At 37.3% G+C, this 16,448-nt stretch overlaps 1 protein-coding gene across 1 annotated transcript in view; it reads left to right on the forward strand.

The window, feature by feature from the left end:
• Positions 1 to 3,637: 3,637 nt before the first annotated feature.
• NOP16 (NOP16 nucleolar protein) overlaps positions 3,638 to 16,448 on the forward strand; it is a 29,327-nt gene continuing 16,516 nt past the window's right edge. Inside the window, exons 1-3 of the mRNA XM_053717077.1 lie at positions 3,638 to 3,816; positions 11,874 to 11,979; positions 14,673 to 14,730. Coding sequence (XP_053573052.1) covers positions 3,716 to 3,816; positions 11,874 to 11,979; positions 14,673 to 14,730 — 265 coding nt within the window. The 5' untranslated portion in view covers positions 3,638 to 3,715. The remainder of the gene's footprint in view (positions 3,817 to 11,873; positions 11,980 to 14,672; positions 14,731 to 16,448) is intronic.

A 16,448-nucleotide genomic window follows, 5' to 3' on the forward strand; every position in this document is an offset into this window, starting at 1 on the left:
TATCTGCATGTATAAGTGTATGCTATGTAGTGTGTGTGTGTCTGCATGTATAAGTGTATACTATGTAGTGTCTGTGTATCTGCATGTATAAGTGTATGCTGCATGTATAAGTGTATGCTATGTAGTGTGTGTGTATCTGCATGTGTAAGTGTATGCTATGTAGTGTGTATGTATCTGCATGTATAAGTGTATGCTATGTAGTGTGTGTGTGTATCTGCATGTATAAGTGTATGCTGCATGTATAAGTGCATGCTATGTAGTGTGTGTGTATCTGCATGTGTAAGTGTATGCTATGTAGTGTGTGTGTATCTGCATGTATAAGTGTATGCTATGTAGTGTGTGTGTGTGTGTATCTGCATGTGTAAGTGTATGCTATGTAGCGTGCTACTGTGCATTTTTGCTGACTTTAAAGGCCAGAATCTAGAATATTAATGGGGAATGCAGAGTAGTTTTAAAGAATTTATTAATAAATGTGCAATTAAGATAAAAATATTTAGCAATGTCTTTGCAAAGGCTAATTAAATACAGCGCTCACATAGCCATACCAGTGGTTTGAGCTTGTGTTTGATTTGCTGCCTAAGTGTATTAAAATATATGACTTTATTTAGAATTTTATTTTTATTACTTTGGTCTTATGATTTTTTAAGCCCCGCCCACCACATTGCAATTTTTTTTTTTTGGGGGGGGGGGGGGGGGTGTCCCTCTTTTGAATTTTGAAATGTTGGGAGTTATGTTGCAGGGATTGTCATTGTAGTCCCCATTAGCATGAGGCCTGTTAAAATGCCAAGCCGTGTGCAATCCACAAAAAAACCTCTAAGTAGTCTGCTTCCGTTATTGTACCTTCACTCACACAACATAACAGTTTATATATCTTAGAACCAGTAATGCTCTCCTGCCATCTGGCTGCCATACACAAAACAAGAAAGCATTGCCCAATTTTTAATTATGACCATGTACTTTTCAAAATGGTCAATGGTCGCACTTGCAACAAAAACAAAATGTGGCACTGTGCAATGCATACCGTGTTTTTTTTTCACGTGCAGTTTCGCTTTTTTGCCACTGTGGTTTTCTCTGTAAACGAGATTTACTGCCTTTAACCCCTTAATGACCGAGGACGTGCAGGGTACGTCCTCAGAAAAAAGGCAGTTAACGCCTGAGAACGTACCCTGCACGTCCTCGGTGTGGAAAGCAGCTGGAAGCGATCCTGCTCGCTTCCAGCTGCTTTCCGGTTATTGCAGTGATGCCTCGATATGGAGGCATCCTGCAATAACCTTTTACGGCCATCCGATGCAGAGAGAGCCACTCTGTGGCCCTCTCTGCACCGGACATCGATGGCCAGTATCGTTGGTGGGTGGGAGCCGGTATGGGAGGTGGGTGGCGGCCATCGATGGCCCTGGTCATGTGGAGGGGGGCGGGATCGTGGGCGGGGAAGACCGGGGGAGCGCGCGGGCGCGCGCACGTGCACAAGGGGGCAGGGGCGGGCGCGTGCACGGGGAGGGAGCGGGTGGGAGCCGCTACACTACAGAAAAAATGTGTCCCAAAGCTAAATAAAAGTGGGACATTTAATGTAAAAAAAAAACCCATTAGGTGTAATTTAGGTGGTGGGGGTTGGTGCGTGGGAGCTACACTACAGAAAAAATAAAAAAAAAATAAAAAAATAAACATTTGATTGTTCAAACTGGGTACTGGCAGACAGCTGCCAGTACCCAAGATGGCCCCCAATAAGGCTGAGGGGGAGGCTTAGAGAGCTGTTTTGGGGGGGGATCAGGGAGGTTGGGGGTTAAGGGGGGATCCTAAACACAGCATATGTAAATATGCTTTTTTTTTTCTTTTAAAAAAAAAACCAAAAACTTTTATTTTAGTACTGGCAGACTTTCTGCCAGTACTTAAGATGGCGGGGACAATTGTGGGATGGGGGAGCGAAGGGAGATGTTTGGGAGGGATCAGGGGGTGGGATGTGTCAGGTGGGAGGCTGATCTCTACACTAAAGCTAAAATTAACCCTGCAAGCTCCCTACAAACTACCTAATTAACCCCTTCACTGCTAGCCATAATACACGTGTGATGCGCAGCAGGATTTAGCGACTTTCTAATTACCAAAAAGCAACGCCAAAGTCATATATGTCTGCTATTTCTGAACAAAGGGCATCCCAGAGAAGCATTTACAACCATTTGTGCCATAATTGCACAAGCTGTTTGTAAATAATTTCAGTGAGAAACCTAAAATTGTGAAAAAATTAACGTTTTTTTTAATTTGATTCCATTTGGCGGTGAAATGGTGGCATGGAATATACCAAAATGGGCCTAGATCAATACTTGGGGTTGTCTACTACACTACACTAAAGCTAAAATTAACCCTAGAAGCTCCCTACATGCTCCCTAATTAACCCCTTCACTGCTGAGCATAATACACGTATTGTGCGCAGTGGCATTTAGCAGCCTTCTAATTACCAAAAAGCAACGCCAAAGCCATATATGTCTGCTATTTCTGAACAAAGGGGATCCCATAGAAGCGTTTACAACCATTTATGCTATAATTGCATAAGTTGTTTGTAAATAATTTCAGTGAGAAACCTAAACTTTGTGAAAAAATTTGTGAAAAAGTGAACAATTTTTTTTATTTGATCGCATTTGGCGGTGAAATAGTGGCATGAAATATACCAAAATGGGCCTAGATCAATACTTTGGGATGTCTTCGAAAAAAAAATATATACGGTACATGTCAATGGATATTCAGAGATTCCTGAAAGATATCAGTGTCCCAATGTAACTAGCGCTAATTTTGAAAAAAAAGTGGTTTGGAAATAGCAAAGTGCTACTTGTATTTATTGCCCCATAAATTGCAAAAAAAGCAAAGAACATGTAAACATTGGGTATTTCTAAACTCTGGACAAAATTTAGAAACTATTTAGCATGGGTGTTTTTTGGTGGTTGTAGATGTGTAACAGATTTTGGGGGTCAAAGTTAGAAAAAGTGTGTTTTTTTCCATTTTTTCCTCATATTTTATAATTTTTTTTATAGTAAATTATAAGATATGATGAAAATAATGGTATCTTTTGAAAGTCCATTTAATGGCGAGAAAAACGGTATATAATATGTGTGGGTACAGTAAATGAGTAAGACGAAAATTACAGCTAAACACAAACACCGCAAAAATGTAAAAATAGCCCTGGTCCCAAACGGACAGAAAATGGAAAAGTGCTGCGGTCATTAAGGGGTTAAAAATATAGCGAACGGAAAAGGCAAATTCTGTTTTTATAGATACATTTTTTGCAGAGCTAGTGGACAAACTAGACTGTCCAGTTTAACGATGAACACCTGGCAACTATATGCATATGTCTGTGGTAAATAAAAATTTTTACAATATAAATACTTTTATACCATCCACTTCTTATGCACTGGTATATGCTAATAAATTACATTCTGAAATGTTGCTAATTTCTGAGATAGTTTGAGCAATTTAGAACTCGTTTTTCAGGGTGTGAAATTACTTCAATTGTGTAATCTGGAGATCATCATATGAGAGTTCTGGTAAACAAACTTTGTCTTACTAGCCTCTTTTAGTTGATTGAGCGCAACTAAAAAAAAACTACAATTCCCAGACGTACCCACACATTCAACTGGATGTGACGTCATTTGTAAGCGCTTCTTGGGTGGTGTTTCCTGTCTGCTCACGTGTTCCTGGTTGCAGTTGTGTAGAAAGTGGTGTTTTCATTATGTCGAAAGTAAAAAAGAAGCGAAATACTTTTAAATATAATGTAGATCGGAAGAAACTCAATCGTCGGGAGAAGAAGAAAATGGCGCCTAGGATAAAATGGTGAGCTTCCGACTAGTTCAGTGCAATCAGGGATTAAGACGCATCATCTGCACTAAATAACCGCATATTACCCTGACATAGTGTCATAGAGATGTAACCTTAAAGTTGAAACGTAAAAAGAAAAACCCCAAAACGTTTTGCTATCTGAAAGATAAATTGTTAAAATATAATATTTTAAGTTAGAACATAAAAAGGAAGTTTTTCTACAAAATTCACATTAAAAGGACATTAAACACTTTGAGATGGAAATATAAAATAATATGTATATATAAAACTCTGCAATATACTTCATTATTTATTTTGTCTCCTTTTCCTGTAATTCCATTCTGAAATTGTGAGCTTTTCAGTTCCTGTTAGAAATGGAAGTGCAGGACACTATTATATTCCACACAGCCATTGGCTGCACACTTTAGTGACTTATTTATAAGTGTCCCTAATTGGCCACAGCAGAGAAAACAACATGGCATTCCATTGTTTTATAGACACTAAAACTTTGCAATTATTTTGTCAATATTTAAACAAATAATGAAACTTTAAAAACTGCATCTATATGGTATTCTCAGACTAACCTTTTTTCTTTGACTACATTATTCTAGCTAGAATGTGGTGCACTGTTTTTGCACAATAATTACTAGAATAATGTAGGTGCTTTAATTTGAGTGCGTATTACAAGTTGATAATAAACATGCTCGCTAGAACGCAATTGAATTTAACGCATGCCGGGTTAGCACTACTGAAGGCCTCCTGTAAAGGGTTAATGCTAAAATAATTGGTGCACCAAACACAACATAAATACATTCCCTATTCATATATATATATATCAATACACGTTTTTTGATAAAGGTTCGGATATATGGCCATATTTTGACCTCAAAGGGCTAATATATATATATATATATATATATATATATATATATATATATATATATATATATATATATATATATTGTGTGTCTAATAAGTCTATAATATTTAATGATGTATTTTACTGTAAAAATCTCACATTCCAATGGTCTTCACATACAGGAAAATTTTATTTTAAATATTTCCATATATATCTATACCTATATATCTATTCCTATAGATATATATTTAGCATACAAGAGATAGGTGTTAGGTTTTTTCTTCTGTGCTCTTGATTGAAGTCTATGGTGGAGAAAAAGCAGAGTCGTGATATCTGAATTCCATTCGTGAGCGCAAAAGATTTACTTTCAACTTTGTAATACGTGCAATAACCTGCTTGCATGCAAAAAGATTACTTCTGGCAGTGTTTACGCTTTAGCTAAAGCACTAAATAGCACTCCACTTGTAATCTAGACCAAAAAATTGTAAATTCATGATTTTTATTATGATTTCTTCAAAGTGGATGACACTAGCAAAGAAAGTACACTTAAAAGGACACTGTGCTTAGAAATTTTCCAGTCATCCATATGAAAAAGTATCCAAACATGTTGATTTTTATTTAATTTTTTGCATAAAAACATGGAGTAAAAGACTTCTACGTTGAGTTGTATACATCCTACAGATACTCATAAGCTGATATGCGCTTCCTGCTAATGCTTATTTGTTGATAGGTGCAATGTGCTAATACTAGCAGAGCATTGATTAAGAGGACAGTCTATTCCAGAATTTTTCTTGTTTAAGGGGACAGTCTACACCAGAATTTGTATTGTTTTATAAGATAGATAATCTCTATTACCCATTCCCTAGTTTTGCATAACCAACAGTTAAAAAAAATACACTTTTTTTATCTCTGTGATTATCTTGTATCTAAGCCTCTGCAAACTCTGCCCACTTATTTCTGTTTTTTTGACACATGCATTTTAGCCAATCAGTGCTAGTTCCATGGAACTTCACGTGCGTGAGCACAGTGTTATCTATATGACACACATGAACTAACATCCTCTAGTGGTGAAAAACTGTAAAAATGCCCTGAGAGAAGAGACAGCATTCAAGGGCTTAGAAATGAGTATATAAACCACCTAGGTTTAGCTTTCAACTAAGAATACCAAAAGAACAAAGCAAAATTGGTGATAAAAGTAAATTGGAAAATTGTTTAAAATTACATGCCCTATCTGAATCATGAAAGTTTTTTTTTTGGACTAGACTGTCCCTTTAAAGATACATAATCCCACATTTTTTTAACTTTTTTTATTTTAGTTTTGCAACAAATACAAAAGATAATTACTGTTACAAAGGGTGAAATTATTATATTCAGGATAAAGTTTGTACATAGACATAAATAATACATGGTTTTGCTTAAAGGGACACTGAACCCAATTTTTTTCTTTTGTGATTCAGATAGAGCATGCAATTTTAAGCAACTTTCTAATTTACTCCTATTAATTTTTTCTTAGTTCTCTTGCTATCTTTATTTGAAAAAAAAACAATCTAAGCTTTTTTTGGGTTAAGAACTCTTGACAGCACTTTTTGAATAGGTGGATGAATTTTTTCCACCAATCAGCAAGGACAACCCAGGTTGTTCACCAAAAATGGGCCAGCATCTAAACTTAGATTCTTGCATTTCAAATAAAGATACCAAGAGAATAAAGAAAATTTGATAATAGGAGTAAATTAGAAAGTTGCTTAAAATTTCATGCTCTATCTGAATCACAAAAGAAAAAATTTCAGTTCAGTGTCCCTTTAAGTACAACATAAACGTGTCTAAGATCGTTTAGTTCTTTTGTCGCTTAGATATATTGTGTAAGCCGTTCCTCCAGTGCTTACGGGTGATATAGGATAGATCAGTGCTTGATAAATGTGTTTAAAATTTAGGAGCCAGGGGTGCGATCCGATAAACGACGTAGTTTGCGGCGCAAGCGAGGGAACCCGCGTCGCCCGCAGTTTCATCTCGCAACTCGAGCTATCCCATATACGGCGCCGTCAGATGCTAACGTGCCGTAAGTCGGATAAACCAGCAGTGTCCATAAATCTGCGCAAGTACAAATTTCTGGCGTCGCCAGTGACTTACGGCACATTAGAAACTGCCGGCGCCTACAAAACCTGACTAAAGTCTAAATCACCCGCACTGTCTAACACGCCTCCCTAACATAGCCCGACACGTCTAACCCTCTATCCGCTATCCCCCCTCTCTATCCTAACAATAAAATATGTATTAACCCCTAAACTGCCGCTCCCAAACCCCGCTGCAACCTAATAAAGTTATTAACCCCGAAACCGCCGCCAGCTATATTAAATCTATAACCCCCTAAAGTGAGCCCCTAACACCGCCGCCATCTACCTTACCTACCCCCTAAAGTGAGCCCCTACCCCGCCGCTATCTATATTAAATTATTTAACCCCTAAAATACTAAACTATCCCTACCACTAAACCTAAGTCTAACCCTACAAATAGCCCTGAAAAGGGCTTTTTGCGTGGCATTGCCCCAAAGTAACAGCTCTTTTGCCAGCCCTTAAAAGGGCTTTTGGCGGGGCTTTTTCACAAACTAAACTGCGCTTTTGCCTACAATCTACACCGCGGCCACCTATAATAAATGTATTAACCCCTAATCTAATCCCCCTACACCGCCGCCAGCTATATATAACCCTATCTAACTCTAGCATCCTAACTAAACTCTTATTAAAATAAATCTAATATTAATATTATTAATTAAAATATTCCTATTTAAATCTAAATACTTACCTATAAAATAAACCCTAAGATAGCTACAATATAATTAATAATTACATTGTAGCTATGTTAGGGTTTATATTTATTTTACAGGTAAATTGTTAATTATTTTAACTAGGTATAATAGCTATTAAATAGTTATGAACTATTTAATAGCTACCTAGTTAAAATAATTACCCAATTACCTGTAAAATAAATCCTAACCTAAGTTACAAATACACCTACACTATCAATAAATTAATTAAACTACAAATATCTATCTAAAAATACAATTAAATAAACTAAACTAAATTACAAAAAATAAAAAAAAGATTACAAGATTTTTAAGCTAATTACACCTATTCTAAGCCCCCTAATAAAATAATAAAGCCCCCCAAAATAAAAAATAATTCCCTACCCTATTCTAAATTAAAAAAAGTTCAAAGCTCTTTTACCTTACCAGCCCTTAAAAGTGCCTTTTGTGGGGGCATGCCCCAAAGAAAACTGCTCTTTTGCCTGAAAAAAAAAACACAATACCACCCCCCAACATTACAACCCACCACCCACATACCCCTAATCTAACCCAAACCCCCCTTAAATAAACCTAACACTACCCCCTGAAGATCTCCCTACCTTATCTTCACCACGCCGGGCCGAACTCCTCATCCGATCCGGGCGATGTCTATCCAAGCGGCAAAGAAGAGGTCTTCATCCCGGCGATGTCTTTATCCAAGCGGCAGCAAAGTCTTCTTCCATCGGGCAGCATCTTCCATCAAGCGGCATCTTCAATCTTCATTCTTCGCTCCACAGACGCGGAGCATCCATCCCGGCCGACGACTAAACGACGAATGAGGTACCTTTAAATGACGTCATCCAAGATGGCGTCCGTCGAATTCCGATTGGCTGATAGGATTCTACCAGCCAATCGGAATTAAGGTAGAAAAATCTGATTGGCTGATTGAATCAGCCAGATTCAAGTTCAATCCGATTGGCTGAACCAATCAGATTGAGCTCGCATTTTATTGGCTGATCGGAACAGCCAATAGAACGCGAGCTCAATCTGATTGGTTCAGCCAATCGGATTGAACTTGAATCTGGCTGATTCAATCAGCCAATCAGATTTTTCTACCTTAATTCCGATAGGATTCTATCAGCCAATCGGAATTCGATGGACGCCATCTTGGATGACGTCATTTAAAGGTACCTCAGTCGTCGGCCGGGATGGATGCTCCGCGTCTTTGGAGTGAAGATTGAAGATGCCGCTTGATGGAAGATGCTGCCCAATGGAAGACGACTTTGCTGCCGCTTGGATAAAGACATCGCCGGGATGAAGACCTCTTCTTTGCCGCTTGGATAGACATCGCCTGGATCGGATGAGGAGTTCGGCCCGTTGTGGTGAAGATAAGGTAGGGAGATCTTCAGGGGGGTAGTGTTAGGTTTATTTAAGGGGGGTTTGGGTTAGATTAGGGGTATGTGGGTGGTGGGTTGTAATGTTGGGGGGTGGTATTGTGTTTTTTTTTTTTTTTTCAGGCAAAAGAGCATTTTTGTTTGGGGCATGCCCCGCTAATGGCCCTTTTAAGGGCTGGTAAGGTAAAAGAGCTTTGAACTTTTTTTTAATTTAGAATAGGGTAGGGAATTTTTTTATTTTGGGGGGCTTTATTATTTTATTAGGGGGCTTAGAATAGGTGTAATTAGCTTAAAAATCTTGTAATCTTTTTATTTATTTTTTGTAATTTAGTGTTTGTTTTTTGGAATTTAGTTTAGTTTATTTAATTGTATTTTTAGATAGATATTTGTAGTTTATTTAATTTATTGATAGTGTAGGTGTATTTGTAACTTAGGTTAGGATTTATTTTACAGGTAATTGGGTAATTATTTAACTAGGTAGCTATTAAATAGTTCATAACTATTTAATAGCTATTATAACTAGTTAAAATAATTAACAATTTACCTGTAAAATAAGTATAAACCCTAACATAGCTACAATGTAATTATTAATTACATTGTAGCTATCTTAGAGTTTATTTTATAGGTATTTAGATTTAAATAGGAATATTTTAGTTTATAATATGAATTAGATTTATTTAATAAGAATTTAGTTAGGGGTGTTAGGGTTAGATAGAGTTAATATAGTTTATATAAATACTATAGTAACTATATTAACCCTAATATAATTAGGGTTAATATATATAATGTAATAACTATATTAACTATAATATACTTAGGGTTAATATAGATAATATAGCTGGCGGCGGGGTAGGTAGATTAAATTAGTGGTTAATAATTTTAATATAGATGGCGGTGGTGTAAGGGGCTTACATTAGGGGTTAATAGATGGCGGTGGTGTAAGGGGCTTACATTAGGGGTTAATACTATTAATATAGGTGGCGGCGGTGTAGGGAGGGCAGGTTATAGGGCAAAAGAGCTGTTTACTTTGGGGCAAAGCCCCGCAAAAGGCCCTTTTAAGGGCTGGTTATAGAGATAATTATTTTAGGGGGATTAGATTAGGGGTTAATAATATTAATATAGCTGGCGGCGGTATAGGGGGATTAGATTAGGGGTTAATATTTTTTATATAGGTGGCGGCGGTGTAAGGTGTCAGATTAGGGGACAGATAAGGTAGATGGCAGCGGTGTAAGGGGTTCACATTAGGGGATAGATCAGTTAGATGGTGGCGGTTTTAGGGGCTCACAGTAGGGGGTTAGTTTATGTAGATGGCGGTGGGGTTCGTGAGCGGCGCTTTAGGGGTTAAATACTTTATTAGGGATTGCGGCGGGGGATTGCGGTTGACAGGGAGATAGACATTGCGCATGCGTTAGGTGTTAGGTTTTATTTAGCAGATCGCGGTTGACAGGTAGATAGACATTGCGCATGCGTTAGGTTTTATTTAGCAGCTAGTTTAGAGAGTTACGGGGCTCCAATACTCAGTGTAAGGCTTCTTACGGCTGCTTTTTGTGGCGAGGTGAAAATGGAGTAAGATTTCTCCATTTTCGCCACGTAAGTCCTTACGCTGTATATTGGATACCAAACTGCGCTGGTTTGGTATACCTGCCTATGGCCCAAAAAAACTACGGGCTACGGCAGAAATATACGCGCGTAACTTCTAGGTTACGCCGTATATGTGATACCAAACCCGCGCAAATATTGGCGTCGCCGACTTTTGCGGGCGACGATTTTTATCGGATCGACCCCCAGGTATATTTTTAGGAGCCAGATCGTTGGATTTGTATATAGACATATGGAGAATAACTCAAAAAGATAGGAGCCAGGGGTAAAATTCTAGGAGCCAGTGGCTCCCATGCTCCTGGGTTTGTTGAGCCCTGGGATAGATAATCCCTTTATTACCCATTCCCCAGTATTTCTTGACCAACTAGGTTATATTAATATACATTTTACCTATGTGATTACCTTGTATATAAGCCACTGCAGACTGCCACCTTATTTATTTTCTTTTGACAGACTTGCATTTTAACCAATCAGTGCTGACTCACAATGTTATATATAGATATGTTATCAATATGACACACAGGAACTAGGGCTGTCTAGCAGTGAAAAACTGTCAAAATGCACCGAGATAAGAGGCGCCCTTCAAGGGCTTAGAAATATGAGCCTACCTAGGTTTAGCTTTCAACAAAGAAATACTATGAGCAAATTTGATGATAAAAGTAAATTGGAAAGATGTTTAAAATTGCATTCCCTGTCTGAATCATGAAAGTTTAATTTTGACTTTACTTTCCCTTTAAAGTACCTATAAGGATAAATATTAAATCCACAACTGATACAAATCCATTTTTTCCACCTTCATTTTTTTTTTTTTTTTTTTTTTATGCAGGAAAAAAAGGCTTTGTGTTTATAAAGGCCGGTCTTTCATATGGATAAAAGACTTCTAAGTACAGTGTCCCTTAAAGTGAATGTCAATTTTGACGAATCAGTTCCCAGATTTTAATAATCCTATTAAAAGCAGGGGCACTTTCATTCATCAAAATTTACATCTCACTTCTTTTGTTCAAATGTTTACCTTTTAATCCTGACAGCTGCTGCAGCGCTTCTTACGCCCATCGCAAGCCCTCTTCGCGCGTCCAAAATGACAAATCCAGCTTCCTCCAATCACGGCGTTGTCTCAGGCAATGATTCCCCAGGGGGGAAGCCATGATTGGAGGAAGCCGGATTTGTCATTTCTGACGTACGAAGAGGCTTCCAACGGCCAGGGGAATCATTGGAGCGTCTGTCAGGATTAAAAGGTAATAAAACAAGTATAATGTAAAAGGTATAAAACAAGTATAATGTAAATTTTGATGAATGAAAGTGCCCCTGGTTTTAATAGGATTATTAAAATCCGGGCACTGAATTGTCAAAATTGCCATTCACTTTAAGTCAATAATTTGAGTTATTTTGTTAGAATGATTATGATATTAACACTTGATAATGATCATGTTTTTGACTACAGTGACCAGATCCGAAATGCCTGGGATGAAAAAAAGTCAGTAGCTATCAATCTTGCTGAAATGGGCCTTGCTGCTGATCCCAATAAAGCTCTACCAATAAAAAAAAATGTGAGTTGCAAAAATATTTTAAAACAACATATTATTAAACATAATTTATTTTTGCGGTACAATATATGTTGATTGTAGCCAGCTTTATTCTTTGTCCTTTAATGTTAAAATGCTGTTTTATATGCATCAGAAATAAAACAGTGCCTATAACAGGGTTTGACCAATCCAAATAGCTAGTTGAAAAAAAGCTAAAAGCAGCAAGTTTCTCAAAAAGCACTTTTAATCTGAAATATCCAATACAAGCAGTAATAAAAGAAATAGTACACAAGACCAGGGCTCGACAAACCCAGGAGCCAGGGAGACACTATTGCTTAGAATTTTCACCATGGCTCCTAAATTTTAGGGTTGTTCTCCATATATCTTTATACAAATACTATTGTCTGGATCCTAAAATATGCCTGGCTACTAAATATTGTTATTGGCTTCTGAATTTTAAACAGATTTGTTGGCTGACAGTTGGCACGGATCTGTCTTATGGGTTTCGGCTGATGCTTCCTTAAAGTGATTTCAAACTCACAGGAAAAACTTTGTCCTAATATGTAGTGCTATTTCAGATTAGTCTAATACCATTTTTGTTTTTTTTGTGATACTTAAAGGGACATTAAACCCAAACATTTTCTTTCATTATTCAGATAGAGAATACAATTTTAACAACATTCCAATTTACTTCTATTAGCTAATTTGCTTCATTCTTTAGATATCGTTTGTTTGAAGAAATAGCAATGCACATGGGTGAGCCAATCACACGAGGCATCAATGTGCAGCCACCAATCAGCAGCTTATGAGCCTATCTAGATATGCTTTTTTTTTAAGCAAAGTATATCAAAAGAATGAAGCAAATTATGTAATAGAAGTAAATTAGAAACTTGTTTATAATTGCATGCTCTTTCTAAATCATGAAGTAAAAAAATTGGGTTTACTATCCCTTTAAAGTGAAAGTAAATCCTAGCAGGATTTACTATTGAAACTAATAAAGGGGACTTTCATTCATGAAGTATAAGATACTTCATGTAGAAAGCTCCTTTATTTGATTCAACCGATCGCCGCTCTTAGCTCCTACAGCAGTGCATGGCTAAAAGAAATTTTGGCTAAGAGGTGACATTTTTCACATCTTAGCCAATAGCCGTGCGGTAAATCCGGTTCCCATGGGCGCCAAGCCGGATTTACTGCACGGCTATTGGCTAAGAGGTGAAAACGTCACCTCTTAGCCAAAAATTATTTAGCTGTGGGCTGCTGTAGGAGCTAAGAGCGGCGATCGATTAAATCAAATAAAGGAGCTTTCTACATGAAGTATCTTATACTTCATGAATGATAGTGCCCTTTATTTGTTTCAATAGTAAATCCTAGCGTTTGTAAAACGCTAGGATTTACTTTTACTTTAACCCTGAATGCGTTTTCGTCAACAATATTTCTGATTACTAATTGCGCTCCCCATCTGGCCCCCATTCTCCCAGCCTTTTTTTTTGTTTCTCACACCTTGACCAGCTAATCCAAAGCGTTGCCGTACGGCTCGCTATAGTATATGGAAATTATTACACACCCGCATAGTATATTTACAAACGCTAATGTTGTTTCAATAGTGATTGACGTCACCAACCACATGCACGTTATTGAAGCGCATGTGTGGCACTGAAAAGGGGACTCCCAAATAGCTAAAAGTAAACCCTGAATCAGAACTAATGTTTAGCGTTTACTGGGAAAGAAGCCAGGAACATATTTAGAGCGAATCTTGATTAAAACGAAGGAAGTTTTATTACAATTCATATATTCATAAGGGACACTGGAGCGTGCATATGGTAATGAGTAGAGCAGACGGGAGCTCCCTACACATAGTATAGAGCGGGTGGGACTTCTCTACGCCATGCCATGATTGGCATTTGGCAGTAGGAAAAGTTATTACTTTTTTTTTTTTTTAAGTGTGAAATATTTGTTTGTTTTAATGTGGATTGATTACACATTAACTAAGGAAACTGTTGCCAGCTGGCAGCCATGGTACAGTTTAACATCATTTTAATCATAGACAAATTAGTTACCAGATGCGGAGGTGCTCATTCGCCCCTCCATCGCCAAAGTGCACGCATGTATACAGTATAATTCAAGGAGCATTGGACTGTGACCACATACAGCGGGGACCCAGACTGTGATTGTTTACAGTGAGAAACACTCCAGCTACATGGGATATACTGTTGAGAGATTCACTTTGGGTGGTTTGTATGTCCATAGCAAGAGTACAAGTGGGTTTTAAATCAAAAGAACATGGATATAACATTTATTAAATGTTACACACTGCTAGTATTTATACCTTTGCAAGGATCTTTACTACTTCTTGTGTGATATTTACAGTTCACGCTTATAGCTAAAGGCAGGCTCCTTCCGCAGAATGAATCCAAAGAGCCCTAAAATTCTTCACCCAGCTCAGAACTTTTACAATAAAAAAACATGGTTATTTAGATACATACATTTTTTTTTTTTTTAAATAACAAATTTCATTACACTGAAACAATTCTAAGTTGTCCTATTTTTGATAGGATATGGCCTGGCACCTAGATATTAAACAATTTGTTGAACCCTGATATATCACTTTTATAATGTTAACAGTTCTTAACTGTTATCTTCAGAAATCTTTCTTATTGAACAAATATTAAACTGTTTATGTAATTAAATAAAGTTTTACTTTTTATTGTATATACTAGATGGGGCAGGCATCTAAGGAAAAGAATAAATTTGTCAAGAAGCCATATGTGATAGAAGGTAAGAACTACATATACGTAACGTAATCATTTGAGGCAACCGTATTTGATGTGCAGTGCTGGGTCCTAGCATTTCGTTTTGAGACAGTTTGTTGGTTGAAAGCTATACATTGCAATATGTGTGTTCATATTTAGTTTTGCAATGTTTCCTGAGATGATGCATTACTTGATGTGCTGTAAACAGCTTGTCTCTCTACACAAGCCTCTGCTTACACTTTTGTAATTCAGTTGCTATTTGGTTTTGTTTGTTTTTAAACTCAACATTTCCTGTTCTATAAATCGTTCTGTCGCCTTCATATTTATAACGTCTGAATGTTTTTTCCACTCTTATCTCCCAGCTCCTCCTGGACACTTCAAACTTTTCTTTTTACTTTCAGACTTCTTTCCCTATTGTTTAGCTTCACTTTGAATTGATCCATACAAATATTTTCTATTGTTACCCTCACTAACCTGTCTTTACTTGTCTCACAGAGACCTGTGTAGCACTGGTATTATTGTCTTATGTTAGCCCTGTCTGCTTGCACTGCGTGTGAGCTCCTCTATTAGCTTTACTTACCCACTCTATGGACTCAATTTATCAAGCAGGGGCGTACATATTCACCCCTGTCTGCCCTAGCTCTCCTCTGGCGGGCAGCATCAGTTGTCGGAATTTAACATTGCGCACAAGCGCCAATCACGCACAGGCAGTAGCTGTCAATCTCCCTGGTTGGACAAGACAGAGGAGATTGAAATTCTTCACCAAAGAGGTGGAGAAGAAGGTAGGGAAGCAGCGGTCTGATGACCGCTGCTTGATAAACCGTGACTGCAGATTCTCTTGATAAATCAACCCCTATATGAGATCACATTTGATTTACAAATCCTGCTGCTATTTTATTGCTGGTGACTCTGCAGCTATTCACTTTGACCTACTGATTGCCTTGTGTTTGGTTCTTATTGTGACTGGTATCTATCACAAATAAGAACCTTTGTTCTGCACCTTTTATTTCCTTGTCTCCTCATAAGTAATGTTATTGACCTCATTCTTTTTCTGACTGATAATCTTGAAACTGGAGAAATGTGTTCGGCAAATGTCTGAGATCTGGAATCCTCAGGTGCAGCTGAAACTAGTGATCATCTTTAAATGTGCACTGATTAAGGTGATATTTCTTGAATTTATTGCAATGTTTTCACTTCAGGAAATCCAAAATGACTTAACCATAAGTAATGAATGTCCAATGTCTATCCCCCTAGCATTTTTTTCTCTGGCTTTGTATTAGTTCAGTCACTTTAGCTTCCTTTTAACTGGAGAATTTGTCTTATCCTAAATCTTCATGTTTCACTTAGGTTACTACTTCCTCCTTACATGTTCAGCTTGTGCCAGATCTCATACTTGCTGTTCCCCAATTCATAAACTTCTGCTTGAAATTAGATATTCATGTAGCAGAAAACTATTCCAGTCATATACCTGCGACACAGTGGTTGGTCTCTTAACATGCTAAACATTCTAGCAATTAATGCAAAGTTCACTTTTTAATTGTTATGCCCCTTAAAGGGCCACTAAACACAAAATCTTTCTTTCATGATTCAGATAGGGAATAGAAATTTAAACAACATTCCAATTTATTTCCATAATTTATGTTGCTTCATTTTTTTAAATATCCTTATTTGAAAAAAAAGCAATGCACATGGTGAGCCAATCACATGATGCTTCTATGTGCAGCAACCAATCAGCAGCTAGTG

Source organism: Bombina bombina, chromosome 6 (assembly GCF_027579735.1).
Source record: "Bombina bombina isolate aBomBom1 chromosome 6, aBomBom1.pri, whole genome shotgun sequence".
NCBI classification, from domain to species: domain Eukaryota; kingdom Metazoa; phylum Chordata; class Amphibia; order Anura; family Bombinatoridae; genus Bombina; species Bombina bombina.